This window comes from Mastomys coucha, unplaced genomic scaffold (genome assembly GCF_008632895.1).
Source record: "Mastomys coucha isolate ucsf_1 unplaced genomic scaffold, UCSF_Mcou_1 pScaffold23, whole genome shotgun sequence".
Taxonomy (NCBI): Eukaryota; Metazoa; Chordata; class Mammalia; order Rodentia; family Muridae; genus Mastomys; species Mastomys coucha.
Genome location: NW_022196906.1, coordinates 102603742 through 102630552, shown reverse-complemented (window position 1 = coordinate 102630552; position 26811 = coordinate 102603742). Strand labels below are relative to the sequence as shown.

The 26811-nt window shown below is 54.6% G+C and overlaps 1 protein-coding gene across 4 annotated transcripts in view; it reads right to left on the bottom strand.

Annotated features, from left to right (window-relative positions):
* Col7a1 (collagen type VII alpha 1 chain) overlaps positions 1 to 26020 on the bottom strand; it is a 32756-nt gene extending 6736 nt beyond the window's left edge. For 2 of the 4 annotated variants that reach the window (XM_031346358.1, XM_031346360.1), the window contains exons 1-105: positions 25964 to 26020; positions 25770 to 25858; positions 25100 to 25280; positions 24303 to 24462; positions 24123 to 24216; positions 23869 to 24030; positions 23604 to 23767; positions 23400 to 23529; positions 23179 to 23295; positions 22952 to 23098; positions 22749 to 22865; positions 22522 to 22671; positions 22319 to 22444; positions 21438 to 21581; positions 21222 to 21347; positions 20976 to 21119; positions 20169 to 20288; positions 19890 to 20033; positions 19438 to 19563; positions 19190 to 19336; positions 18858 to 18980; positions 18381 to 18527; positions 18003 to 18137; positions 17785 to 17931; positions 17568 to 17704; positions 17180 to 17306; positions 16950 to 17096; positions 16690 to 16862; positions 16562 to 16597; positions 16451 to 16477; positions 16315 to 16359; positions 16182 to 16244; positions 15549 to 15620; positions 15420 to 15455; positions 15240 to 15275; positions 15008 to 15079; positions 14825 to 14902; positions 14449 to 14475; positions 14316 to 14369; positions 14161 to 14223; positions 14027 to 14086; positions 13898 to 13933; positions 13644 to 13688; positions 13537 to 13572; positions 13201 to 13245; positions 13077 to 13112; positions 12924 to 12956; positions 12547 to 12579; positions 12344 to 12397; positions 12206 to 12265; positions 12087 to 12122; positions 11896 to 11976; positions 11760 to 11795; positions 11528 to 11572; positions 11221 to 11292; positions 10973 to 11017; positions 10710 to 10736; positions 10488 to 10517; positions 10282 to 10353; positions 10167 to 10202; positions 10055 to 10090; positions 9885 to 9965; positions 9660 to 9695; positions 9239 to 9301; positions 9110 to 9154; positions 8176 to 8211; positions 8070 to 8105; positions 7868 to 7963; positions 7718 to 7753; positions 7590 to 7625; positions 7424 to 7471; positions 7095 to 7130; positions 6845 to 6967; positions 6557 to 6757; positions 6429 to 6464; positions 6293 to 6346; positions 6075 to 6143; positions 5955 to 5999; positions 5776 to 5838; positions 5543 to 5587; positions 5212 to 5247; positions 5063 to 5098; positions 4863 to 4907; positions 4714 to 4746; positions 4577 to 4639; positions 4420 to 4455; positions 4259 to 4339; positions 4064 to 4132; positions 3907 to 3942; positions 3798 to 3839; positions 3586 to 3630; positions 3460 to 3504; positions 2626 to 2661; positions 2483 to 2542; positions 2269 to 2376; positions 2027 to 2098; positions 1865 to 1900; positions 1717 to 1776; positions 1570 to 1614; positions 1368 to 1403; positions 1219 to 1254; positions 1083 to 1139; positions 826 to 897; positions 489 to 560; positions 244 to 279 (exon numbers count right to left, since the gene is read on the bottom strand). In XM_031346358.1, the coding sequence (XP_031202218.1) occupies positions 244 to 279; positions 489 to 560; positions 826 to 897; positions 1083 to 1139; positions 1219 to 1254; positions 1368 to 1403; positions 1570 to 1614; positions 1717 to 1776; positions 1865 to 1900; positions 2027 to 2098; positions 2269 to 2376; positions 2483 to 2542; positions 2626 to 2661; positions 3460 to 3504; positions 3586 to 3630; positions 3798 to 3839; positions 3907 to 3942; positions 4064 to 4132; positions 4259 to 4339; positions 4420 to 4455; positions 4577 to 4639; positions 4714 to 4746; positions 4863 to 4907; positions 5063 to 5098; positions 5212 to 5247; positions 5543 to 5587; positions 5776 to 5838; positions 5955 to 5999; positions 6075 to 6143; positions 6293 to 6346; positions 6429 to 6464; positions 6557 to 6757; positions 6845 to 6967; positions 7095 to 7130; positions 7424 to 7471; positions 7590 to 7625; positions 7718 to 7753; positions 7868 to 7963; positions 8070 to 8105; positions 8176 to 8211; positions 9110 to 9154; positions 9239 to 9301; positions 9660 to 9695; positions 9885 to 9965; positions 10055 to 10090; positions 10167 to 10202; positions 10282 to 10353; positions 10488 to 10517; positions 10710 to 10736; positions 10973 to 11017; positions 11221 to 11292; positions 11528 to 11572; positions 11760 to 11795; positions 11896 to 11976; positions 12087 to 12122; positions 12206 to 12265; positions 12344 to 12397; positions 12547 to 12579; positions 12924 to 12956; positions 13077 to 13112; positions 13201 to 13245; positions 13537 to 13572; positions 13644 to 13688; positions 13898 to 13933; positions 14027 to 14086; positions 14161 to 14223; positions 14316 to 14369; positions 14449 to 14475; positions 14825 to 14902; positions 15008 to 15079; positions 15240 to 15275; positions 15420 to 15455; positions 15549 to 15620; positions 16182 to 16244; positions 16315 to 16359; positions 16451 to 16477; positions 16562 to 16597; positions 16690 to 16862; positions 16950 to 17096; positions 17180 to 17306; positions 17568 to 17704; positions 17785 to 17931; positions 18003 to 18137; positions 18381 to 18527; positions 18858 to 18980; positions 19190 to 19336; positions 19438 to 19563; positions 19890 to 20033; positions 20169 to 20288; positions 20976 to 21119; positions 21222 to 21347; positions 21438 to 21581; positions 22319 to 22444; positions 22522 to 22671; positions 22749 to 22865; positions 22952 to 23098; positions 23179 to 23295; positions 23400 to 23529; positions 23604 to 23767; positions 23869 to 24030; positions 24123 to 24216; positions 24303 to 24462; positions 25100 to 25280; positions 25770 to 25857 (7764 nt within the window). In that variant the 5' untranslated portion in view covers position 25858; positions 25964 to 26020. Of the gene's footprint in view, positions 1 to 243; positions 280 to 488; positions 561 to 825; positions 898 to 1082; positions 1140 to 1214; positions 1255 to 1367; positions 1404 to 1569; positions 1615 to 1716; positions 1777 to 1864; positions 1901 to 2026; positions 2099 to 2268; positions 2377 to 2482; positions 2543 to 2625; positions 2662 to 3459; positions 3505 to 3585; positions 3631 to 3797; positions 3840 to 3906; positions 3943 to 4063; positions 4133 to 4258; positions 4340 to 4419; positions 4456 to 4576; positions 4640 to 4713; positions 4747 to 4862; positions 4908 to 5062; positions 5099 to 5211; positions 5248 to 5542; positions 5588 to 5775; positions 5839 to 5954; positions 6000 to 6074; positions 6144 to 6292; positions 6347 to 6428; positions 6465 to 6556; positions 6758 to 6844; positions 6968 to 7094; positions 7131 to 7423; positions 7472 to 7589; positions 7626 to 7717; positions 7754 to 7867; positions 7964 to 8069; positions 8106 to 8175; positions 8212 to 9109; positions 9155 to 9238; positions 9302 to 9659; positions 9696 to 9884; positions 9966 to 10054; positions 10091 to 10166; positions 10203 to 10281; positions 10354 to 10487; positions 10518 to 10709; positions 10737 to 10972; positions 11018 to 11220; positions 11293 to 11527; positions 11573 to 11759; positions 11796 to 11895; positions 11977 to 12086; positions 12123 to 12205; positions 12266 to 12343; positions 12398 to 12546; positions 12580 to 12923; positions 12957 to 13076; positions 13113 to 13200; positions 13246 to 13536; positions 13573 to 13643; positions 13689 to 13897; positions 13934 to 14026; positions 14087 to 14160; positions 14224 to 14315; positions 14370 to 14448; positions 14476 to 14824; positions 14903 to 15007; positions 15080 to 15239; positions 15276 to 15419; positions 15456 to 15548; positions 15621 to 16181; positions 16245 to 16314; positions 16360 to 16450; positions 16478 to 16561; positions 16598 to 16689; positions 16863 to 16949; positions 17097 to 17179; positions 17307 to 17567; positions 17705 to 17784; positions 17932 to 18002; positions 18138 to 18380; positions 18528 to 18857; positions 18981 to 19189; positions 19337 to 19437; positions 19564 to 19889; positions 20034 to 20168; positions 20289 to 20975; positions 21120 to 21221; positions 21348 to 21437; positions 21582 to 22318; positions 22445 to 22521; positions 22672 to 22748; positions 22866 to 22951; positions 23099 to 23178; positions 23296 to 23399; positions 23530 to 23603; positions 23768 to 23868; positions 24031 to 24122; positions 24217 to 24302; positions 24463 to 25099; positions 25281 to 25769; positions 25859 to 25963 lie in introns of those variants that run through there. The other 2 variants (XM_031346359.1, XR_004111981.1) reach the window with 2 other exon arrangements.
* Between the last annotated feature and the right edge of the window lie 791 nt (positions 26021 to 26811).

Genomic DNA, 26811 nt, shown 5'->3' with positions numbered 1-26811 from the left:
ATGCCAGGGCCAATAAGTGGGAGAGGGTGGGGTGGCAAGCATGGGGAGGGGGGAGGCAACAGGGATTTGTTTTTGTTGTTTTTGTTTGTTTCTTTGATTTTTTGGAGGGGAAACTGGGAAAGGAGAAATTTACATGTAAATAAGAAAAATATCTAATAAAAAAACAATTAGGTCCCCAAAAGGCATCATGGGAATGGAGGCCTTATGAGGACGGGATGTCTCTATGGGATTGGGGTACCTTACCGGCTCACCGGGGATCCCTGCAGCACCTGGCTCTCCCTATGGGAAACAGACTGAGGTAAGTCCTTCAGTGTAATGGTGCCCTAAACTGGCACATGCAATCATTCGGTGACCCAGTTAAACCAGGGCCCAGTCGGCACACAGAGCCTGTGTGAACACACGTGACCAAGGAAACCAAGTTCCCTTTCACATAAGAAGTTCCCGAGGCAGGTGTGAGCATGAGTGACTAAGCCTGGGGTGGAACGTGCCTTGGGTCCTGTGAGTCCTCGGATTCCAATTGATCCAGCTGAGCCTTTGTCACCAGGCTCTCCTTTGGAGCCCTTTAGGAATGACCAGAAGAAGGGACAGAATTAAGATACCGTTTGGAGCACCCCTAACAGCCAAAGAGCCCCCTTGCTGTTTCCAAAGGCTCCCCTTATAGAGTTGTAGCCCAGAGCCTCCTCCTGGTCTCACCCCAGTCCCTGTCCTCTGCCACCTTGGAATCACTACAGCACACAAGAAGCTTTGTCCTTCTCTGACTCTCTGTGGCACACACACACACACCCTGCAGGACCCCATGAGGAAAACCCACGCTCTTCCTTATACCTTGTCTCCAGGATTCCCACTTTCTCCCCGAGGTCCTTTGTCACCATCTATGCCCCGAGGCCCTCGTTCACCCTAGGCCAAGAGGTCAGAAATCAGAGTCAGGAGCCTGGGTCAGGAGCTGGGTCCTCCACTCACCCCCCCACCCCCGCCGTGTTCTGAAAAGCTGAGCTCTCAGATCCCCTGGGCCAGCCCCACCGAATTCTTTCCTACAGCCAAGGGATGCCGAGTTTACATCTGAACCAGACCCACCCACTCACCATATCCCCTTTGGCACCTCGTAGCCCGGGAGGTCCCTCAATCACAGCTGAGTCACCCTGAGGGGCAGGGAGGAATGACAAGAGTCACAAGTATCCCTGTTTTCCCGCTCTAACCCTTCCTGATAACCACACTCACCTTGTCACCCTTGAGCCCTGCAGCTCCAGCATCGCCCTATTGGGTGGAAAAATGTGAATCTCACAGAGCTGGGGGAGGGGCCTGGGCTTTAATTACAATATCCACCATCACCCCCACTCACCCCGGGGGTCTTCCTCCCACACTCTTACCTTCTCTCCTCGCTCTCCCCGGCTGCCAGGGGGCCCCTGTGTGGAACAGATGAATCATGGGACTGTGGAGGACTAGTGAGGGGCAGCTCAAGGGACAGAGAGTAAGACAGGAATAGAGAGGGCATAAGAGGACCAGGGGGCCAGGATAGTCCAGTCAGGCAGAGATGAGTCATTCCACTGGGTTCTCCCTGACATGAAGTACCATGACTCCACGAGGTCCTTCCTGGCCAGGGTGGCCATCTTCACCCTGAATGATGACATTAGGTCCACTGAGTCAGAGGTTGGGAATCTGAGACAAGAACTACAATGGAGGGGGTGGTGAGCCCTGGCTGTGGTAACATATACATACCCGGACACCTGGTTCACCACGCTCGCCTCGGGGCCCCGGCGGCCCTGTTCCTGGGTCTCCCTAGAGTTCAACAGGAATAAGTAAAGGGACTCAGAGGATTATAGGAGCTCCGTGAGGCACAGGAGAAAGCTGACCGCATGCCACCTACCTTGTCCCCTTTGAGTCCAGAGGTGCCAGGTGCTCCCTGTGGGTCAGAGTGAGGTGAGAAACCCATGGGCTTGAAGTGCCCCCCATACCCAACCCCATGGCCTAGTCCCCATCAATAACTCTCGAGTGGGCAGACTTGGGGCATTCAGGCAGTTCTACTCACCGCTGACCCTGGTGGTCCAGGTGGTCCCAAGGGACCTGGGGCACCTTCTCTCCCTGGAGGGCCTGCCAGACCCTAAAGAAAACAGGACAAGGGCGGTACAGAGTAGCTTAGAAAGCATCCTTCTCTCCCTCTCAAGGCTGGGTCCCACCAAGGAAGGAGCCCAGTTCCTTCCTCCCCATCTGCTACCAAATTCAGAGGTCCTGAGGTGGCCAAGTCTCCGATGCTCTCCCCAGCCCTCTTACCCGCTCTCCAACAGGCCCTGGCTGGCCCGTCTCTCCTCGAGGTCCTGTCTGACCAGGGAACCCAACAACACCAGGAGCACCAGGGGCACCAGGGGGGCCCAAGTCTCCCTGAAACAGATTAAAAGGGGGAGTGGTCACAGAGGGACACCTTCCCAGGCCAGGCCCCAGAACTCCTCTTCTTACCCCAGGAGCATGTGATGGAGCACTGATTTACCTTCATACCTGGAGGACCACTTGGTCCAGGGGGGCCCTGAACCCCAATGCCTGGCTCACCCTTTGAGAGAAAGAGGAGTCTCATTAGGTTTAAAGAGTCATACGCCCATGGTTCCAAGCAAAGACCCTTCCATATAAACGTACCTTGAGACCTTTGAGTCCTGGAGCTCCTTTTTGACCCTAAAAAATAAAAAACACATATCTATATAAAGTAATTCAGCCTGGAGAGATAACTCAGAGGTTAAGAGCACTGGCTGTTCTTCCAGAGGACCTGGGTTCAATTCCCAGCAACCGCATGGTGGCTCACAACTACAACTTCAGTAAGGGATCCAGTGTCCTTTCTGGCCTCTAAAGGCAACAGGCAAGCAGGTAGTGCACAAACAAGCAGACAAAACATTCATACACATTTTTAACAGTATAAGAATGTTAATACCAAGCTTCTCTGAAACACAGACAGGACCATAGGCTGGTGAGAACACAGACCAAGGGAAGCCCAGATGTGACCACAGACACGTGGGAGTTCAGCCGTGACCACAGGCACACAGAGCTCACACGTGAGCGTGCAAACAGGAGGGATCAGATGTGGTACTCAGTGGAAACTCCATCAGGAAACTCAGATGTGAGCACAGATGTGTACTCAGGCAGACGGGGGTGGAACACAGGATTATAAACACACGACCAAGGAGAGGCAGAAGTACTGTTGCGTCCTGAGACCTGGGAGATGAGGCAGCATCAGACATGCATGGGCTCAGCCATGGTAAGGAACCATGATGAAGGATGGGGCGCACAGAAGCCAAGCTAACCTCCACAAGTATGGAAGTCTGCAAATATGGAGGCCAAAAAGCATGCAGCTGTGTGTTCCAAACAGAAACTTCCCGAGAACATAGGCATAGAGGTTCAGCGCTATGAGCAACACCAAGAATGGTCTTTGTTTTCATGGTCAAGCCAGGCTTGGTCCTGCCCAGACCCCAGACTTACATCTTCCCCAGGGTCTCCAGGCTCTCCTGCACGGCCAGCTTCACCCTGCATATAGAGGATGGTCAGGGCCCCTGGCCTCCTGGCCTCACCCCTACTCTGCCTAACACTTATGCTGGACCCACTCACCTTTTCACCCCGTGGTCCGGGCAGTCCTCGGTCACCTTTGGCTCCCTATAGACATAAGGATCACAGGACAACACAGGTGTCAGTCACAAACAAATCTTAAGGAGGTAGGCCCAAGGCCAGGGTCAAATGTGGGAGATCTTGTGAAAGCTAAGAGTCATGAGGATAGATAAACCATGGGTCAAAGAACCTCTACTGACAGGGGTGTCACTCACCGGCTCACCCAGCAGGGCTCCAGCAAGGTCTCCTGGGGCTCCCTGATAACAGAGGGGGTCAGTGGCTTTTCCTCACTCCCGTTCCTTAGCCCTTCCGTTCAGTACTCACCTTCTCACCCTTTGCTCCAGGGGGCCCGACTACCACCTGTGGGGAATGTCCAGTGAGTGGTTGAGCCACCTTTAGTTCCCACCCCATCCTGCCATCTCAGATAGTAGGTGGAAACTGAAGCTTAGGGCAGGGAGTTGGGAGCAGAGGCAAGAGTCACCTGTCCAGGGGCCCCCACAGGCCCAGGTTCTCCTTTAGGTCCAACAGGGCCTGGCAGACCTGGTGACCCCTGTGAAAGAGCAGTGTGAGGAACCCAGTCTCTCCATCATCTCATACCCGAGGCCCAGCCCCTGCCCAGCCAGCTGGGCACAGGGCTCCACCACAGGCCCACCACCAACCCTCCTAAACCACCTACCGGCACACCAGGAACTCCCCTCTCTCCGTCCTTTCCACTGCTACCGTCACGGCCTGGAGGGCCTGGCTTCCCTGTCTCACCCTGAAAAGAAGAGACTCAGTCAAGGACCTGCATAATGACCCTTAACCCCTGGATCCCAGCCCAAGCCTACCAGGACTTACCACTTGTCCAGGCAAACCTGGAGAGCCTTGTGGACCCTGGGGGAGAGGGGGGCATATATAAAGTTATATAAGGTGAGGGACAAAGGACACGGGAGAATGTGGAACCAGTGGGGCACAGGAGCCATACAGCATGGTATCCCTACCGCAACTCACTCACCACGAGGCCGGAAGGGCCAGGAGGTCCAGGAAGTCCCACAGCTCCAGTAGGTCCAGGCAGACCCTGGAAGGAGAAGCTCGGGACAGTGGCAAACCCACAGTGTCCTCATAACCTACCCCAACAGCTGCACCACTCACCCGTCCTGGGGGTCCTGTCTCTCCAGGTTCCCCCTGTAAAAGACCCAGAAACCATGTGATCAGCCCCATCATTGTGGGAATAGACATGCGTGGCATCCCCCTCCCTTCTTCATCTGTACATCCCATTCCCCTTCCACGCCTACACTCACCTTCAGGCCAGAAGGCCCCTGGGGTCCTGCAGGGCCAGCAAGACCCTAGAAAAAGAAGTGTGAAGGCAGAACACAGGGTTCAGTGTTGTCTGTCAGGGTTCCAGGATTCTCATGAACAAAGCCTGGCTTATCAACATCGACAGATAACTATCCCCTTCCTCTCCTACCCTCACTAAAAACATCATTTCTCCATCACTCACCGGGGCACCAGGTGGTCCAGGGTCTCCATGGCTACCCTGTTGGGGAGAGTCTGATGAAAGGAGCCAGCTCCACCCAGGGAAAATAGGCAATGTTTTTCATTGGCGTTTGGCACAGGATAGGAACAAAATGAAGGTTTTAATGTACTCACCACTGGGCCAGAGGTCCCCCTTGGGCCCTGAAGACCCTGCATAAAGAAGGGGCTGATGAGCCTTGGTCCAGGCCTCACTTTGGCCTGTTCCCACCTTCTGAGGACCTTTGTCTGCTGAGCATCCTTATACTACCCACCTCTCCAGCACAGATGGCCATATAGGGACTGCCCTTACAAATCGCTCATAGACACGCAGACATACACACAGGAAACCTGTCAGACACCATGCACCTGTGTCTGCAGTTTGCACATAGGCATAGCCCTACTCCCTCAAGACATAAACACAGCGAGGGTCTCAAATCCAAGGCCCGCTACTCTCGTGGCCACTCACCGGCTTCCCTTCAGGCCCAGCCACACCACGCTCTCCTGGTAGACCCTGTAAAAGAATTGGTCTAAGAGCACCTTGCCCTTACACCCAACCCTCACTTCTTCACTGCCCACCCTGCCCCCATGACCAAGGATAGAACTTATGCTCCTAAGCAGTGCCGACTCCAGCCCTGCATATATGACAACACATGTAAGAGCCATGTTCTCAGACGTGTGACCTATGGGGCAAGAACTCACTGGGTTGCCATCCTGTCCCCTCTTTCCAGGCTCTCCTGCATCTCCTTTGATGCCTGGTACACCCTGCAAACAAAGCATCCTGCCCTGAGCCCCGTTCTCTGCTGTGTGTGCACATATATGTGCAAACCACTCACCATATGCCCCATAGAGCGACGGCATAGAAGGATAGGAAGTCTCACCCTGTCTCCTTTAGGTCCAGGGTCACCATCACTGCCTGGCTCCCCCTGTTTAGATGAGATGTCAGGTCAGGCCCCAGTGGCGTGGTAAGGCTTGGGTCACAAGGTGGCCCCCACACTGACCTTCGCACCCTTGAGTCCAGGAGGTCCTTGTTCTCTAGCGGGTCCAGGGCCTGGCTCTTCAATGGCCACCTGTAAGGACAAAATCACAGAGGGAAGATGAGACTGTCATATAGGTGTAAAGGAATCAGTTACGGGTCCTAGGATCACATGAAATGATGGGGTTTCTGGGGCCCAATCTCAGGGTAGCATCATCCCCGGTCACAAGGTTGGGTGATCACCTTGGGGCCAGGAGGTCCAGGTGGTCCAGGGAGGCCGGGAAGGCCATCTCTGCCCTGCAGAAGAAAAGAAAACAGGAGGCTGTGCCGACCGGTAAAGGCTCCGAGAAGGCCCTCAGAGTGTCCCCCCAGCACGCACCTGTTCCCCACGTTCTCCTTTCTCTCCCCTTTCTCCCTGGATACAAAGAGCAGGGAGAGGCCAACATCAGTGGAAAGGCCAGTCTTTCCCACCATTCCTCCACCCTTCCTGGTCAGCCCCAGGCTCACCCTCTCTCCTGGCCTTCCTGCTTCCCCTGAACCACCAGCCCGGCCTGGGAGTCCTGGAATGCCAGGCTTTCCAGGTTCCCCAGCAAGGCCAGGCGGGCCAGGTGGGCCCCTCTCACCAAGGGCCAGGCCAGGAGGCCCCTGAGGGCCAGGGTCTCCGCGCTCTCCCTTCAGCCCACGCTCTCCAGGAAAGCCGATGGGGCCCTGGGGGAGGAGAAGGGTTGAATGCTTGTGGCTGTAAGAATGTGCCCTCCACCAGGGACACCCACTGAGCATCTGGCAGTCATTTACCTCCTTGCCCGGAGGGCCTCGGTCACCAGGGTCCCCCTTAGGGCCAGGTCTCCGCTCTGGCACCGGCAGGAAGCTACCAGAACTCTCATCCCAGGTGTCCACAATCTCCCGCAGGGCGGACACCTGAGAGTGGTGAGGGCACAGAGGAGCAGCAGGCCTGTAGTCACTACAACTCATCCACAGGGCCCCATGGGCACTGCTTGCCTCTTAGGGCCCAACTGGACCCTACATCAACTTCTGAACAACCTACCTTGATGCCAGCAGTTTCCAGCAAGCGCTCTGCATTCTGAGGACACAAAGATGGTAAAGAACTAGCCAGGCAAGAGAAGGCCCTCCCTCCTGCCCCACACTGTCCCCTGAGAAAGTTTCTGCACCCTCTTGCCCTCTGGAGGTCAGGGATGAGGCCTGTCTTTGGCATTTCTCCACCACCTCTGCTTCCTTGAATGGAAGCTACAGGAACCCTGGTGGTGCAAGCGACTGAGGACAGAGGGCAGAACCCACAGAGTCCCACAGCAAAGGGAAGGAGAGAGAAGTGACTGCCAGGGTATGCAGAGAAGGGTCAAGGGCCGGTGGTCTTACCGGCAAGCCCCCAGGTTCTCCTCGTAGGCCACGTTCTCCAGGAAGGCCCTGGAGACAAGAAATTGGTTACTGGGACCCAGCCTGGTGGGGGAGGGGGACGAGATATGTGTACATCTAGCATAAGGGCGTAGCTTCATGGACAGATGAAAAAGGTGGGGGGCCTCACCTGTTCCCCTTTGGATCCAGTCTCTCCACGGTCACCCTGGAAAGAGAATGATCCAGCGAGGAACATGTCTCCTAACCCTGCTCAGCCCCTCATCACATTCGTTACCCAACACAGATACACATACTCACCTTAGGACCCATAATTCCTGGGACACCAGGGAAACCCTGAAGTATGAAGGAACGTGAAGGAGTCACATAGGTCAAGGCACCCCAAAACAGTAGCTCAGGATGCATAATGGGCTACTGATCCCAAGTCCTACAATTACCCTAGACACTCACCTGGCCAGGAGGACCGACCTGCCCCGGGAGACCCGGAGGACCCTGGAGTCCAGGATTCCCAGGAGCTCCACGTTCACCCTTGGGACCATCAGGACCCTGTGGAGGATACAGTTAGGATCCAGGGTCCCAGGGAAGAGTGGAACCATATTTCTCACAGGGTCATGATCAGGGAGCACAGAATATAAAAACCTCAAGCACTCACTTCTCTTCCAGGGGCGCCTGAATCTCCCTTTTCTCCCTAAGGAAGATAAGCCTTTTTAGTCATGGTCCAATTTGAGGCCACAGCATCCTCCAAGAGAGGGGCTTACCTTCCTTCCATCTTCTCCAGGGTCTCCGGGGTCTCCCTGTGGGCAGAAGACCCATAAGCCCAAATGGTCTGGCTATGAGACCGTCCGTATAGACTTCAGATGTCTGTAACAGAATCTGTCTTCTAGCTTCATGGCCGTGTGTCTGTCCATCCCAGCATGCTGCTGCATAGTCAAGGGTAGCCTATGTGTGCCTGCATTCATGTGTACATGCTCAGGCCTTCTTCCTGTAGCTCTCCGTATGTAACTCACATGCATGCAGACATAGTAAGAGTTCATGTCTTATGAGCACACCTATCCATATGTGTCTTAGTGGATGTACACAGAACTCTGTATGTCCTCTATCCGCATCCCATGGCCCATGCCTAAGCATGAATTTATACACACACACTCGGGTCCCCAGTTCCTTAGAAACTGTATGTTTTGGCTTGTGTCTGCAAATCTTACATGTATTTCAATATATGTGGTCATATGTATGTTGGTGACTATTGCTATAAGCGCATGTCAGCCTGTCCTCAGCTATGTCATAGGAGAGCCATGGGACTTTGTCTCACTACATCTTTGTCTAAATGTAGTGTTCAAGTGTTAACATATCTCCACATGTCATTGAATATGGCTTGATGCCCACATGTCTGTCGCCCTCAACCTGGTTGGTTCTGTGGCTCTTTGACTGGACACGTGGCTGTGGCTTATCTTGTCATTCACTGGCCCTCCTGCACTGACAATCACACAGATCTGACTCACTGTGTCCACAAGGCTGCCCAGGTGTGCCCTAGAACACACTGCAAATGTACTGTCACATCAGGGCTATATTTGGTGTTGGTGCATGTCTACATAAGTCAGTACGTGTGCTCCACGTGCTGTCTGTGTTTCTGGGCCACGTGAACATGTGGGGCTTTCTTGGCAGGTGTGGCAGCACTGTCTTAAACACACTCACGTTTTTCCCATTCAGGCCTGGTTTGCCATCTTCGCCTGCCTTTCCCTGTGGGAACAGAGAGTTGGCCAGATCTTAGGGCTCAGGTGACAGTAGAAGAGGCTAAAGGGGCAGTCTGAAAGCAAGACTCACCGGAACCCCAGGAGGGCCAGGGAGACCAGGGGGGCCATGTTCTCCTCGAAGGCCTGGAAGACCCTGGGGGAAAAAATCATTGTTAGGATTGAGAAGGTCTTAGAACATGGCACCCCATAGCCTAGAAGGGTCTCCAGTGTAGAGATCCAGAGCTCTTACAGAAATCCTCTGAGGCCCAGATCCTGTAAGCTAACGGCTCTCTAGCTTTGATTCCTAATGGAAGAACCCCCAAAACCATTCTGTTAAGATGTGTAAAGCAGAGGTCAGCAAGGGGTCAGATGACCGGCTGACAAGGGACAGAGATCTCCTCCTAAAGATCCAGCAGGGCCACCTGTCCTGTTTTCTTTGATTGTGATGACATCTGTGAGGCTTCTCCTGGATCCCCAAGTCACCCGCCACCTTAACATCTCCCTGGACTTACATCTCTCCCAGGGTCCCCAGCTTTGCCTGAAGCACCCTAAGAAGAGATTCAAAGTTAGGCACACGGGACGAGGGCCCTTGCCCATTGGCAGACAATAGTTCCCGTGAACCCAAAACCTACCGGCGATATGCCCCACACAGGAAGGCTCTCTAAAAGGACATACAGAGCATACCACACAACTCAAGGGTAAGACCAATCAAGTGAAGTGAGAAAACTGTTACTCACGTGTAGCCCTGGGGGGCCAGGAGCTCCTGGTTTCCCATCCAGCCCACTCCGGCCATCCAGCCCTGGGGGTCCCCGATCACCCTGAGGAAAACACAGTGGCAGGAAGCCTTGAAGACTGGGGTGGGTCCTTGAGCCAACTATGCCTCTAGAAACCGACTCGGTCCTCTCACCTTGTCTCCTGCAGGGCCTCGGACACCTGGGTCTCCCTGGAGGGAACAAGGTTGGATAGAGGTCGGATGGAGCAATGGATGGTTCAGGTTAAGGGGCAACGCACACACTCACCTGTGGGCCTGGGGGTCCCCGAAGCCCATCAATGCCCTGAAGACAAAAGGCAGAAGAATCAGAGTGAGGTTTTCCAGGACTGTAAACACTCCCCCCCAAGGTTCATCATACCTACCCTTTCTCCAGAGGCTCCAGGGGGGCCAGGGTCACCCTTGGGTCCTCGGGGACCTTCTTGTCCAGGCTCTCCCTGTGGCAGAGACAGGTTTGCTGAAGGATCAGTACCTTAGCCATTAAGGACCCTTGAGTCGTATCTTGTCACAAGGGCCACTGGATACTTCCCAGACTTGAGGCTTCACTCTACCCACTGACCCACTCCTGTACCTTGTCTCTGGAGTCAATGCCTGCATCCACCTGTAGGGGAAGGATCAATTAGAACACTTCAAGAGGAAATCTGAGGTTAAAGGGGGGCAGTGGGGACAATAAGAGGCAATAAAGATCAATAGAGGTATCAAGGGTCCATCAGGGAAGTAGATTGGGTGGGGAGATACAGGAGGCAACAGGGGGTAGAAAAGGGGATGCCAGAGGACTAGACTCAACACCTACCAGCCGTCCAGGGGGACCTGGGGGACCCTGGGAAAAGAAATTACTAGCATCAGTAGGAGTCATGAGGTTACTGAGCATCGAAGTTCAGAGTTGCCCAGGCTCAACTCTGTCCCCCAGCTCCAGAAAGTACCCCAGTGCCAACTCTAGAAGACAGCTAAGCCTGCACGTGGCCATTAGCGATTCTCCCTGATAATTTCCAGGTCTCTTGCCTGAATGATACCCACGAAAGCAGCCCACACAATCCCAGGACCAGTACTACTCACAGGCTCCCCACGGTCACCCTTGGGTCCAGATGATCCGGGGCTGCCCTGCAGAAGGCCAGGGAGTCACTTAAGGCAGGCAACAATTGGGAAGAGGTTTAGAAGTACCATGAGGGCTCATGGGGTCCTTCTGGCCTTTGGGGAGTTCTCCCAGAAAAGAGAAGGGAGGTGAGGACTGTGGGGTGAGATGGGAACTGGATGGTTGAATTGGGACTGAAGTCGGGGGTGAGGGGCCAGAGGTTGAGACTCACATTCCGTCCATCTTCTCCAGGATCTCCCTGGTCACCCTTCTCACCCACAGGCCCCCGGGGCCCAGGTGCCCCCTGAAAAGAACAGTTGGTTTGAGGCAGACTCTTCAGGCATTTTCAGGTTTTCCCATGAGCCTCTATTCTGCCTACTTTTGCTATCACTCCAAATCCATGAGAGTTTCCCATCATCCCACACTTCCTTGTAGATAGATTCCCCTCTCACATCTCATCCCCCTGGAACCTCTTTTCGTTTTCCTAAGTTTCCTCCTCCCTCTTGCTTAACCCGTTATTTCTCCCTGTGAAGACTCACCCGGAGGCCACGTTCACCTGCTTTTCCAGGCAAACCTGGCTCACCCTGGTGACAGAGAAGAAAGTCACTCTGTGAAGGAGGGCTAGGATCTAACCGACTCAGTAAGCATGGACAGAGATGGCCTGGGCACTGGCTGGATAGGAGCCAGAGGATGGACAAAATTATCTGCTAGGGTCCTAAGGTCCTTGGGGTCATGGTTTTAGGATAGAGGATCAAAACGGAGGAGTCTCACCGAGATACCCTCGTCACCTTTCTCTCCAGCTTCACCCTGTGAGACATGAAGGTCAGTCTTGGTCCTAAGGCCCCAGTGATACACCCAAACACCCATACTCCCATTCCCCAGGACACCCCCAGATCCAGCCTCTCACATCTCTTCCTCGGGGGCCAACGGGTCCTGGGGGACCAGGTCGCCCAGGCTCTCCTTTCTCTCCAGGAGGCCCTGAGTCACCCTATCAGGGAGACAAGAAAGAGGGGTGATGCACAACTCAGACAACAGATAGCCTTTGAGAGAGGAGGGAGCTCTACCAACCATGGGGCATCCAAGGACGCAGGTACTTACTGTGGGTCCTGTCCTGCCAGTGAGGCCAGTGGGACCCTGAGAGAGCAGGAAAGGGAGCAGGCTAGTCAGAATTCTAGATACTTTTCCTTCCACCCCCAGCACCATATTTATTTAGTTACCCTATCTCCAGGGTCTCCTTTGGGGCCAGGGTCTCCAGGAAGAGCCAACCCAGGTGCACCCTGTAGATGGAATGATCAGTATTCAGGGGTGTATAGCCTGCACCTGCCCCACCCCCGACATGCTGTCCCCTCAGTCACCTGCTCTCCTTTGCTTCCCGAAGCTCCTCTGGGCCCAGGGAGCCCAGCCTCTCCCTAAAGGTGACAAAGGTTATCAATATTAGGACCAAGCTCCAGGCACTCCCACAACCCAGCAATCAGGCTACAAGCCTTGTGATCTCTAGGTAGGACCCGAGATAGCCCCTGTGATCTTGACCTCACCCTGTAACAGACTCCGGACATACCTTTTCTCCTTTGGCTCCAGCACCACCAGGACCCTAAAAACAAACAGGGCAGACATGGGTCAGCCTTGATTAGAGATCATAGGACCAGTCCCTACAGGGACAGAGATTTATGGAGCTGGATGTCACAGAGCTCAGTCTCCTCCTGTAGGTCACAGATGGGCAAGGGCTATTCAAAATGGGCTGACACCTGACACCATGTTCCTGACTGCAAAATGGTTATAGGGTCAGAAGGACACAGGCTAGCTGTCTGAAGGCAGGTTACAGCATCCGGGGATTCACAAAGCTGGGTCTAGCCAGGGCCACAGCCCTGAGCAATAGTTTGTATTCACTGCTCCAGAACCATGCTGGGCTCAGGATCCCATCTGTCCCTCACTCACCACTGCAGGATCCCCAGGGCGACCAGGCTCTCCCTACGGAGAGAGGACAGGGACAGAGACAGGTCAAAGGACCACCTAGGAACCGAAGACCCAAGTGTCCCATCTGCCATATCCCTGTTGCCAAGGAAGTATGACATCCAACCCATAACCTACCTTTTCTCCTCGGCGGCCAGTGGGTCCTGGTGGCCCCTGTACAATAAGACATTGTGAGCCCAAACAGGGAGGGAGGGACATAGGAAAGTCTCATTTCTGGCCCCTTCCACAGTGACAGACTTACCTCAGGACCCTGCGCTCCAGGATATCCAGCAGCCCCGGGGAGCCCCTGGGGAAGAGAAACATTGGTGTTGCTCTAGGTGGGCGGGGCAGGTTAGAAAGGGGTCCCAGGGGATGTGGGATTGGGATGGGCAGGAGTCAAACTCAGCAAGAAGAAAGGGATCAGTTCTGTTCAAGTCAGGAACCTGGAGGTGAGGGCTAGAGCCTGTTTCCCTAAGCCTGCATCCCTGAGGAGTAGGGGTCATTTGCTGAAGGGTTGAAGGGCTCAAGAACAAGAAATTAGAACTAGCAGGGAACACAGAGTCTATACGTCAGTCAGCACTGAGGTCAAAGGGCTTACCTGGGATCCCACGGGACCAGGATGTCCCCGTTCACCCTGGGAGAACAGAAGAGGTCAGAGTTGAGCATGGCCCTAGATCCTCCCAAGCGCCCCCAGGTTCTACATACCTTTACTCCAGGCTCGCCGGGGGTCCCTGTCAGTCCCCGATCACCCTGAAGAGAGAGAGGAGGGGGACTTTTAGAGAACCCCAAATAAAGCATATGGACCCCCAACTACCAAAACCACAGCCTTTGAGCTCCTCAGAGCTGTATCTTCTAACCCTGCAGCCTGGAACACTGAAGCACTGTGGGAAAGTCCCTAACTATAACTTGTTACATCTGAACAACGCCCCCCGCCACACACATATACAACTGGTACTTACTTTGGGCCCAGTAATTCCAGGAGCTCCCCGCAGGCCCTGGAAAGGATGAATGGGGAGTTCAGAGACTTAGGTTTGAGCATAAGGATGAAGGGAGTTGATGGTTGAAGGCCGAGACCGGAACTAACTCACCGGTTCCCCTGGGGCCCCAGGTGGTCCCGGGAGGCCTGGGCCTCCATCCTCACAGTCACCCTGAAGGAGAAACAAATGACAGGAAGACCCAAGGGAGCCCCTGCCTATAGGCCACCCCGAGGTCAGGCTCTTACCTTCTCTCCCTTCTCTCCAGTTCGGCCAATTGGGCCTTGGGGTCCAGGGCTTCCAGGAAGCCCCTTGAAGGAAGTAAACAAAGTCATAAGCAGAAAGCTAGGAAGGCCAAGCCTCCACCACTGCCCCCCACAGCAGAACCCCAAGGCCCCCTCACCGGGAGTCCAGGGTCACCTTGTCCACTGGCACCAATTCCTGGTCCCGGGGGACCCTAGGGAAGAACAGTGGGTCAGGATATGGCCATGAGACTCAGCCTCCAAGCCATCCCCAGGACCTGGCCACTCACTTACCCGTTCCCCACGATCACCTTTGTCACCCTGGAAGACAGATATGACCCCATGACTCTGAACCCTACCCTCATCCCCAAGATACAAGGAGAGATATTGGGTCAAATTTGGTTAGACAAATAACGGGGACCGCAGGTATGGCAGAGCACACCTTTAATCCCAGCACTAGGAAGGCTGGTCTACAGAGTGAGTTCCAGGCCAGCTAGGGCTATAGAGAGAGACCTCGTCTCAAAACCTAACCCCCCAAAAAGAATATCAAGGAACTAAGCAGTGGAGGCTAAAGGTCAGAAGAAACAGTAAGGGTTGTATGGGTCCCAGTGAAATCATCAAGTCTGAATCACATGATATTCATAAGACTATTTGGGGGCCATGCTGTCACCTTCACTGATGTTCCAGGAAGCCCTGGGGGGCCACGGGGTCCTGGGTCCCCCAAAGGGCCACGAGGTCCAGGGGGGCCCTGAGAGAGGAGACAAGACATAAGGTGCTTTAGAACTGACCGCCACTTCCCATCTGATCTCCTCTTACCCCCTTATCATTTGCAGCCACATATCCTGGGACTTACCGAAGGTCCAGGGTCCCCTTTCTTTCCGGGAAGCCCTGGCCCTCCACCTCCACTGATTTGCCCAGGCTCCCCCTGTATAGGGCAGAAAGCAGTTCTTAGGGTGGGGGGCTGGAAGATGCCCTTAGTTTGTGGTATTCCAGTTCTTAGCATGCTTCAGGTCTTGTACAGGGTATGACCTGGGGCACCCCCACTCCTCCAGGGAATATCCTGGCTCCCTTTCCCTTTCACCTACCGGCTCCCCCTTTGGGCCTTGAGGCCCTCGCTCTCCCTACAGACAAAGCAGAGTAGAGGGGTAGTAGTTAGACTCAGGTGAGTCTTAGAGCCATCCTCATGAGCCATGCCTCATGCTCTTACGCCCAGCCTCAGGCTCTTACCCTAGAAGGCACTGAGAAGGCAAAAAGAGAACACTTACCTGTTCCCCACGAGGGCCAGGCCACCCTGGGGAGCCCTGAAAATGAAGGCCAAAGACAGAACAGTCAAAATTATAGCACCTCCATTCAAGGAAGTGTCCCCGGTGATGTCAAAGGCAAGCCTTGCTCACCTTAATGCCAGGAGACCCAGAAACACCAGGGAGGCCAGGACTGCCTGGAGGCCCTTCTGGGCCAGGAAAGCCCTAGAAAGGCAGAGAGGTCAGAGCAGGAAAAGATCCTTCCCTGGTGTCCCCGTTTACATAAGGAGCTCCATGCCACCCACCACGGCTCCAGCCCCACAGGCTCCCAAGCGTTACCAGAGCCGAGTGGTAGGGCAGAGGAGCAGCAGCTGAATGGATCTAATGCCAGCAAGAGCCCAGCCTTTCCAGGGGATCTTAAAGCCCTTTCTGTCTACTCCAGAACTTCCCCCTAATTTGGTGTGTTTTATAATCTTCACTCAGGCCTCTAAGGACATTCTGTGGATATTTATTTATTTATTTACTATTTATTGAGACAAGGTCTGGCTGTACAATCTAGGTCAGCCTAAAAGTTGTGACTTATCCTGCTTCTGCTTCTGCTTCTTGGCTGCTAGGGTTAATTGGTTACAAGTGTGCACCACCATGCCCAGCTCTAACTCTAACTCGTACCGCTAACTCTGTTCTGTCCTTTTTCCCTACACCCTCCAGGAAAACTAGGGGGGAGCACCCTGGAGGGAGCACCCTGGGGGGAGAACCCCGGAGACAGTCGATGAGTCCCACACTCACCCTCTCGCCTTTTGCTTGGGTACTTCCAGGAGGACCTTGCGGGCCTGGAGCACCGGTCCTGCCCTGAGTGAGGAAAGCAAGTCAGGAGGCTGTAAGCCAGGCACAAGAGAGGCAGGTGTGGGGAGGCACTCACCGGGAGACCGGGGGGACCAGGAGGTCCAGCCTGTCCTTGCAGTCCCTAAAAGGGGTGATCAGTGAGTCCTGTGTTATCAGCCACCCTCTGCCCCACTGACTTCCAACCTGTTGTGCACCTCCATAGGGTGACTTACCGGCACTCCAGGCTCCCCCTTCTGGCCCTAGGAGAAGACATGTCAGAAGAGGGTAAGAATAACCACGTCTAGCGGTGGCCTTTGCCCACTCATTCAACCCTGACCACTTACTTTAGGACAGTGCACAGCACAAGGCTCTGTTTGTGGCTGTGGACAAAGAAGTTCCTTGAGACCAGGAAGTTCTAAAAGAACCCCAAGGTCCCCTCTGTACCACCAGTCCCCAAAGGCTTTCTCCAAACCTGTATGGTCACAGCTGCCTGACACAGGGCTACAGCCAGATCACTGACTGCTCGGTCCAAGCCTGGGCCATTATCCACAGCAAAGAAGTTCTGGATGGGGTCCATGCCTGGTGCCAAGCGACGCAGCTGCTCTGGGTCAGCTCCCACCAAACTCAGCGCCATCACCTTGAGCCCTAAGAAGAGATCCAGAAATCTACATGACAAGCTCACCAGGGCCACCTCTATGCCCAAGGCTCCACTCTGACAGTCCTACGGCTCACCAGAAGCCTGGGCCTCACGAATGGGGCTGAATATGTCCCCTCTCAGAGGCTCATCCACTAACAGGACCATCACGCCTGGCACTTGCTGACGGCGACCAGGAGCATTGGATGCTAAGAAGTACCTATGAGCTGTGGTCACAGCTGTGCCTGCGAAGAAGGGTGTGTCAGAACCTCGAGACACGGAACCTGATGGGGAAGCCTCAGGAGCCCATGCTGATGGCGGTCCGTACCGAGGTTGTTACCACTTGGGTCCACATAGGGGATGTCACGGATCTTTTGCAAGATGACGCCAAGATCATGGGAACTATTCAGTGGGAACAGTGGGGAGGGCCGGTGGCTGTAAGTCAGCAGGCCAACCTGGGTAGGAGCAGACACAGGACAGGGGGGTGGTGGGGACATGTGGGTAAGACAGAGATAGAGACACGGGAGGTGTGATCAGTCCAGAACTGCTAGTTAGGAGGTCAGTAATGATAGTAGAATAGAAGAGATAATCCAAAGCCTGGTGTAGAGCTGGAGAAAGCCTGAACCCACTGAGGGATGGTGAGACGGTGGCTGGTCAGGAACCAGTGGAGGGGAGGGGCAGGAACAGGTGGAGTCTGGCTTTCTTTAGAGCCAAACCTGAGCAGCCTGTGGACCAAGAGGCCCGAGTGCAGACACAAGCCTTTCCAGGACCCTCCTCACAGCCTCTGCATTGTGAGCATTGTCTCGAGTGGCATGCAACAGGAACACCACGTCCATCCGGCCACGGGGACACGCTGCACAGAAGAACTGAGTTACTAGGATCATCAGAGCCATTCCACGGTCCCCTCAGGCTTCTCCACGGTGCCTTCCATACCTGGCTTTTGGGTGACAGAGATCTCAGAACCTCGTACACCGCTTTGGATAGGTGTCAGAGAGAAAACATAGGAAATACCAGGTTCCAGGCCTGTCACTCTGTGGGAGCTTGCCATCCCTGGCAGTGTCTGTGGGGTCCCAGACACTTCTACAGAGGAAGATTTGGTTAAACAAGAACTCTATGGAGCCCCAGTTACCACCTTCTAGACTTCTCCTCACCCTGGCCAGTTCCTCGGAGTGGCCGCCAGGACAAGATATAACCGGATGCCCTAGACACTGGGGTCCAGGTCAAAGTCACTGAATCAATAGAGGTGTCCACCACACGTAGTTGAGTGCTTGGCATGTGAGAGGGCTCTGAAAGAGTAATCAAAGACCAATGGATCTGAGGCTGTATGGAGAGAGCAAGAGAGAGATGCAAGATTCCAGAGCAGGTTCATTTTAGTGAAGCATCATGTGAGGTCATGCTAGAATCTCCCCCAGGGCCTTAGGGTAGGGCCTACAGGAATCACTTAGAGTCTGGAGCGCAGAAAATGAGGGCATGTCATCAATGTGGGGGAAGAGCACAGCACAGGCAGGTGAGTCCTCTGGGAGGCTCACCAGTGTACGCAGTCACCTTCCTAGGGGGACCTTCTCCAGTCTGGCCCGGCACACTCAGCCATACTTGGTACTTTGTTGCTGGCTCCAATCCAACGAGGTTGTAGCTGTTAGACTCAGGTCCCAAGGACAGGGACTGTTCCTCGCCACCTGAGACAAGTATGAGTGTAAGGGCCAGGCATGTGCAGGGGGATGGTGACTGATAACAGCGAGGGAGGTACCCATCTCACTGACTCTCACCAACCATGCTGACCCATCATCACATCCATTCTCCCAACACACCTTCCTCATTCCTCTTCACCCTGTCCAGCAGATGCATCCTGGCCAAGGCTGGTCACGGCCACCCACCTTGTTGATTAAGCCCCCTGATGTTCTTGATTCTGCAGACCTGGCTGCTCACTCCTTTCAGCAACTTTGATGACTTTGCCCAGAGGCCCTCTCCCTTAACTGGTCCCAACTCCCTACTCTAGTGCCTCTCACCCTCGGGTTGCCAATGGAGATGGAAGCCTGGTGCTCCAGGTACTCGCTCCCAGCGCAGCCTCAGGGAGTGCTCCCCACTCTGCACTACTTGAAGAGTCTCCAGAAGGGCTGGTGCCTCAGGCGCTTAAGAGAAAACATTACAATCAGGGATGCTCTGCCCCCTAGGCTAACCAACCCCTCTGAATACCTTTCCTCCCCAGACTCTACCCACACAGGCTCACTATAAGCCCTCAATCCCTCTCCAGCCCCAGCACGAATCCTTCCCCATAAGCCCCATCCCTTGAACATAAGCCCCGCTCCAAGACCGCCTTCCAACCCGCACATCCTCCTACGTGTGGTGACGACAATGGACACCGGTGCACCCTCTCGGTCTCCAACAAGCGCTGTCACTCTCACAGAGTAGCTGATTCCACCTTCGAGATCTCGTATCTCTGCAGAGTCTTTGTTTCCTGGGACCTTCTGTTGTCTCATAGGGCCACCTGGCCAGGCCAGCGGAGAGTAAGAGTTAGGCGGTGTGGGGAGCTAACCAGAGAGGGCGCTTGTAGCCCAGAAGGACAAGAATGGAGTCATGGAGCCATACCTTCACTACGTCCCCACTCCAGTCTATAGGATGTGGCCCCAGGGACTCCTACCCAAGTGACCCGTAGAACATCACTGGAAGCATTAAGGATTTGCAGTTTTGACACACTGCCCACAGGCTCAGGAGCTAGGGACAAAGGTAAGATAAAAGTGAGGGGCCACTGGGCGTCTAGCAGAGACAAGAGTGGCAAAGGCAGGCATAGGTAATGAAGGCTAGGCAAGGTGCTAGTGGCTGGGTCAGTGGAGGGAACTTTAAGGGGAGGAGGTTAGTGTTTCAGGGGAAGTGTAGCATGGCCCAGGTCACAAACATGAATAGACACTCAGTAACCCTGGGTGGTTCAGTCTGGACAGGAAGGTTCCTGAGCAGCAATGGAATGAACAGGGGCAGCAGTCAGAGGGGCATAGCGGGTGGGGTGGGGTCAGCCAAGGAATAGCTGGCCAGGATCCACTCACCAGTCCTCACAACCACAGAAGCAGGGGCTCCATCCACACCAGCTACATGGGCCCTCACACGCACTATGTACTCCGTGTCTGGCTCCAGCCCCTCTATTTCAGCCACCGTGGCATCTCCAGAAACGAACTGAGATTTCTCTGGATCTGAGATCAGAGATGAGGGGCAACACCAGGATTTGCAGGACTACCCAGTGCTCCACTTGGACCCCAAAAGAATCTTTAGCCTCCACTCTATTCAGAACCACCTCCCATAGCCCTCCTTAAACCCCTGCCTCCTACCATGGCCTGAGTGCCAGGAAACCTTGTATCCTGTGGCACCAGGAACCCCAGTCCAGGTGATGCTGACAGATGAGCTGCCAGCCTGAGTCAAGTGGACTCTCCTCACTGGGCCCAGTGGATCTGAAGAGGGAGATAACGGGGACTCTGGGAAAGCAGGCAGGTCTGATGGGAGAAGATGGCAGACTGTTTCGCAAGGGAAGGCTGGGAGTGTTTACAGGAGGCAGGGACCTCACAAAAGGGCAGTGAGGGGTTTTACAGTAGGAAGCTGAGCTGTCAGGTAGCAACAGTCTGAAAGACAAGGTCTGACTGAGAGGAGTCTATGGGGGCATTAGGGGACCGTGAGGACATCAGGCAAAGGACAGAGTAAAGGTTCAAGGAGAGTAGGGTCCAGCAAAAGAGGAGGAGAAGAAGAAAGAGGAGGAAGAGGAGGAGGAGGAGGAGGAGGAGGAGAAGAAGGAAGAGGAGGAAGAGGAGGAGGAGGAGGAGGAGGAAGAAGAGGAGGAGGAGGAGGAAGAAGAGGAGGAGGAGGAGGAGGAGAAGGAAGAAAAGGAGGAAGAGGAAGAGGAGGAAGAGGAGGAAGAGGAAGAGGAGGAGAAAGAAGTAGGTTTTGAGGGATGAGTAGCAGAAATAAGTGCAAGATAGCGGGAGCCATGGGAGAGGCAAGTAAGCGTGAAGGGGAAGGCTCGAGAAGGGATGGGTGGGCTGGGACTCAAGGTGGAAATAGTAGTGATGTAAGCCATTAAAGGAGCCATAGAAGTCTAAGGGGCCCTAGGGGCAAAGAGGCAGGGGACCAAGTCAGACTCTGACCAGTTCGAGCCACGATGACCACAGGGGGCCCCTTTTCTCTCCCTCTAAGTGCTGAGACAGATACTTGATAAGAGGTGCCAGGCTGCAGCCCCAGGATGTCTGTGACAGTAGAATCTGCGGTCATCATCTGGCTGGACTCTGAACCTGGGATCAGAGAGAAACGATGGCCTGGTTTCTGCATGACCCCTTACTCCCCCATATTCTGAGAGCTCCCCTCACCAAACAACCCACACACTCCACACTGACCACTGCCTATCCTCCAGCTGATCAGAAATCCACTGGCTCCAGGCACAAGTCCCCAGGCCACCCTAATTCTTGTTGCATCTGATGCCACAACCTGCAGTCCTGGGACAACAAGTGGGGCTTCTGGATCTGGGGATTAAAGACAGGGGTGAAGGGTCATTGTGAGGACAGGAAGCAAGTTAGTCGCCATCGCCCCCGTAAGTCTCCCAAAGTGCTCACCTCTGTGGATCGTTAGGATGCTAGCATCACCCTCGTGAGTGCCCACTAGAGCAGACACTTGCACTGTGTAGCTAATCCCAGGTCGAACATCATCTAAGTCAAAGGTTGTCTGGCTCCCAGGAATGAGCTGAGTGCGCTTGGCCCCTGAGAAAAGTCAAGGTGGGCAGGCAGGGGAGTGAGTACCATACAGGGATCTAGAACAGCAGTGAGAGGCAAGCGTACCAGACATTATGGGAGATGGGGAGATTGGATGGGGAGGGACAGTGAGAGAGGAAAACAGTAAGAGAAAATGATGTGGGGTTAAGGGGTCCATGATGGCAACATAGGATAACAGGAGTTACCAATGAATGGGGACACTGGGTGACAGACAGGGGTTAGGACATAGCATGATGAAAGTCTGTGACAGTGATGCAAGCTGGTAAGACAGTGACACAGGATGATGGGAGCATTGTGGGAGGTAAGAGATCAGTATTAGAAGATCTTTAGTGGGAGGCCGAGGGAATGTAAGAGACTGAAGGGGCGCCCAGGCAAAGAAAGAATCAAGCGACTGAGTCAGGCTCTGAGTACTTTGAGCCACAGTGACCACAGGGGGGCCCTCTTCTCCCTAGAGAAGGACAGCAGAAGCATGGGTCATAGAGCTTGTGGGGGTCAAGATAGATGAGCCATGGCAGGGGTGTGGGCAGAGTGGAGATAGACAACTAAAGAGCAGACTCGGGTAGAGGAGAAGAAAGACAGACCCTGAGGCAGTTCTGGGGTTGACAGTTCTCAGAATGCAAATGGCCCCAAAGATGAAGGAGGCCATAGGAACCAAGCCAGAGTGGGAGGGTACTGCAGGCTGGGACTCCGGGATGAGGGGACTTTTCTGGCTGCTTGTGCCTTACCCTGAGTGCGAACAATGACACGGTACTTGGTGGCCTCGGGGACTGGGTTCCAAGACACTCGCACCCGCTGCCCAGGCAGTTCTGTGGCTTGTAAATTCATCACCGGCCTCACCAGCTGCTCTAGTTCTTCGAGAAAGGAGACCGTGAGGCTGGCTGCACTCACCAGACTTTCCAGATAACTTACAGACCTACAGAGCCCTTACCTGTAGGAACCACCATGGCAGGAGTGGCCACCTCACGGCCCTCCAGCAGAGTGTATAGTGTGAGGCGGTACTCAGTGCCTGGCTGCAACCCATCCAGCTGATGGCGCGTCACATCAGGGGGCAGTTCCACTTTCTGCGGTGGTTCCAAGCCTGCAGGATGGCAGAGCCAAGTGAGCTGAAGCCAAGCCCCAAACCCTGCTTGCCCAGCTCTCTCCACTGGCACTGACCACTCTCACGACGCCACTCCAAGCGGTAGCCACGGGCCTCAGGCACCAAGTTCCAGGAAAGGAGGATGGATGTAGGGCTCAAGATGACGGGATGCAGTGTTTGCTCAACAGAAGAGGCTGCCCAGGGCACATGGGTATCAGTGGCCTCCGTACCCTGCCCTGCCTGCTCAGCCCAGCCTGAAAAAGGGACCCAGGCTCCTCACCGGTGCGGGTAGTCAGAGAAGTGGCAGGCCCCACACTGTGGTCAAATAGGGCTCTCACAGTCACCTCATAGTCCGTGCCAGGCTCCAAGTGATCTAGAAATACTGAACCCTGTTCAGGGCTCAGGTTGTGCTGCTGTACTTGCCCGCCTGTATGGGGACACAGAGGGTTCAGTGGGCCTTATAGATGTAAAAGTCAATAATTTTGTCAGTCCATGCCTCTCACTTACCAATGAGGTCCCGCCATGTTACGCGGTAGCCATTAGCGCCTGGTACCCTCCTCCAGGCCACCAGGAGGCTGTGGGATGTGATGTTCTGGATGCTTAGTTCTAGCCCTTCCTTGGCAGCTGAGGGAAGGCCCCCACCAGGGATTAGTAAACCCGAAAGTAGAAAGGGGTTTAGGGGCTTGGTGGTTAGGAGAATGGGGTCAAAAGTTGACAGAATTGCTCACTGGTCCGAGCTGTCCCACTCACGGCCTCCCCGATGCTGTTGACATAGAGGGCAACCACAGTCACTTGGTAGTCTGTTAGTGGCCGGAGACCCTGTAGTCGCACGCTGGTCTCACCAGCCGGGACATTCACCTGCCCAGGGCCAGAAGTCATCTCATTGTCCAACCAAGTCCTTAGCACCCACCAGTCACTGTTGACACCCTTACCTCCTGTCGCTCACTTGGCAGCGGCTGCCCTAGTCCTGTCAAAGGTGTGTACTGAACCTTGTAGCCAGTCACAGGGCCACTGGCTGCTGTCCACTGTACTCGCAAGGATTGGCTACTTGGCTCAGATAGCACCAGGTCCCGGGGCCCAGATGGAGTGTCATCAGCTACGAATGGGGTTGGGGGCAGTATCAGGTCAGGGGTGAGGAATACATAGGTCAGCCTTCCCAGGCTGGGGTCAGGGTACCCAGAATGGGCAGGAACTTACAAGGCAGGGCCACAGGCACACCACCAGCAGTTGTGCACACCCTCCGGGAAATGAGGGGCAACAGGGTCCTCAAGATGCTGAAGTCATTGACGAAGAAGAAGAAATCTCCGGTTGGCTGTGAGGCGACACGCTTCAGTTCCTCGGGATCAGCATTCTTGATTCCTGGAGTGTTGCCCAAACAGGGCTCAGTTGCGTACACATTCTCTGAATGGTCCCCCACTCCAACAGACCTCTGACCTCAACTTGGTTCTCACCCACAGCAAACAGCTTGACTCCCTGCCCCTTCAGTTTTTGAGCAGCTGTGTCCACTAAATCTTGGGATTTCCCGTCTGTGATCAGGATGCAGACCTGGGATAGGTGCCAAGACCAGTCAGGGATGTTTCGGACATTTCTTTTGGGGTTACATTTGCAGGCATGGTAGGTTTAGGGAACACCTTGGGGATGCCAGGACGTGTTAGATGAGGCAGGAAGACACGGTCGGAAACATGGTGAAGAGCGGCCCCCGTGCGAGTGTTACCACCTTTATAGATGAGCTCACGGATGGCTCGGATGGTGTCACGCCCAGAGCCAAGCGTATCCAGACCAAATTCTGTCCTGAGGGGAGGAAATGGGGGAGCACAAGGTCATGATCTCTTCCAGCCCTGCCTCTGAAGTGAGACTAAGAGTACCCTTGGTTCCGAGACCCCAGCCCTCTACCACGGAAGCTTCCACATTAGCAGCCTCCTCCCTCTCGTGCTGCTTGCCATAGCAGTGTTACTGAGCCTCAACAGGCCTTTAACCCTCAAGGTCCCTAGCCTGGGGAGGGGCGGCAGGATATCTGATTAAGTCATTGTAGGGGAAAGGGCTCTGTTTCAGGACAGTGGACAATGGCCAGACAAAGCATTGCTGATGAGCTGAAGGGCTGAAGGGCTGGCAGAGCTCAAACATGCAGACTCCAATAGGAGCCCAACACCTGGAGCTCCTGGACTCCCTGTCTCTATGCAGATCAGAAAGCAGAATCATCCTGTCCACCTCCCACTCCCCCACCCCCCACACACACACCACCACCACCACAACCCCAGGACAGGTGAGAGGTGTTTTAGGACAAAAACACTCTTCTAAGTAATCCCAGCCTCTCTCTGGAAGAGGTGTTGGCGAGGGTCTTTCTGGGCTCTCCAAAGCCTGTCTCTAGACTCCTTCCTATTAAGGGGTCTTGGGCTCTAACAATCCTGACCCCAAGTCAGCTACTCACTGTGGATCATCACTGTATTGCACTGTGGCAAATCGGACGCCCTGTGCACTGGCTGCTCCTGAGAAGGGCAGCACCAGCCCCTCCAGGAATCCCCGCACTTCTCGAAAGTTGCTGCGGCCAATGGATGATGAGCCATCGAGTAAGAACACAATGTCAGCGGCGTAAAGACGTGTGCAGGTCACTGAAGCAGGGAGGAGAGAACGTGGCCTTTTAGGGAATACAGCCACCGTCGTCTAGGCACTGAGGTCCCCTCAGGCACTTGGGGACTGGGAAGACAATGGGCTTTATCTTCTATGCAAACAGAGCCCCAGGTAGGCGTCTTTCTGCCAGTGTTAGAGGAAACCGCTGTGGGGCTCAGAACCGAGCTTCTCTGGGAGAGCAGAAGCCCTTGGGGGAGGATAAGTTGCAAGTCAGGGTGTAGCTCCGGGGCTGAAGTCAGCTTGGAGGGACTGTTGCTGGGTGGCAAAGGACAGAGAATTCAGCGTGCATCTAGGGAGCTAGAATTTGGGTGCCAATGGGATAGGAGGCCATTTGGGAAACACAGAATAGAATTCGGGGAGTTTAGGAAGAATCCACGGAGAGTCTGGAGAAATCCTTGGTGGAAAGGTGTCAGGGATAAAGTTTGAGTAGATGCATAGGTGACAGGATGCGAGTCCCGGAAGATGCCCACCTCTCTCTCTGGGCTGGGCCCACACTCCGGGTGCTCCCACCAGGATCTCGGCAGTGCACAGTGCAGCGACCAGGAGTCGCAGCCTCATCCTGAGTGATAGAAACAGTTAGCCAGGAACCCAACCTCTGTCCCTTGTCTCCCAAGCCTTTGGCGGGTGGAAACCGAGTACTCCCCACCCCAAGCCCTGATCTTGCCTGTGCGAGTCAGCCTGCTCCCGCGCCGCAGCAAGTCCCGCCGGCACAGAGGAGAAAAGTCCCCGCTCTCAGGAGGCGGAGCAGCAGGCGGGGACCTGGCGGCCTGCCCCCACCCACCTCCCCAGAGGTCGCTTCCCCCACCCCACTTCTCCTGGACTTAAGATATGACACACTTAAGGGCAAGGTCAGGTCCCAAGACTTTTGGGAATCACCCAGGGGTTTGACAGACACTTCAAGGGCATTCCAACCTTATTTAGGGTGATAAGTCTTGACTGCTTTCTAGTTAGAGTGACCAATGAAGTCATTGCTGCTCTCTGAAATGTGGACAGGTTCCAGCAGACCCTAAGGGTAGCAGCCTGATGGTAGGGCATACTGCAGCTGGTGCTGACTCACCCCTAACCCCATGGGGGTGCCCAGACAAAGCCTCAGGCCATTGATCCTGACGAACACAAATCGTGTGAATCAGCCATGCTTCTGTCTGGTGGCCCTCCTGTGCCCCACCCTAACCTTTATGACAGCCAGAGCAGTCTCCAGCAAACGAGGGACTATGGGACTATCCTAGGGACCCCAAAACCTCATTGGGCTGGACCTAAGCAACACTTCCCCATTTTGGAAGAAAGAATTTGTGTCGTGGGTATTCCTATTTGTTCATCCCAATGCCCCTCACTCCCTTCTGTGTCTTTTACCAGTCCTAGACAGATGCCATCCAGCTGTGTTTGCAGAGAGGGAGGCTTGTCCATATGTGGAGGGATGGACCACCCATGCTGACAGCTCATCTCTTAGGAATCCACCTTCTGATACCCATGTTCCCACTGGCAGGGCCTGCCCATGATTCAGGCCTTCATTAA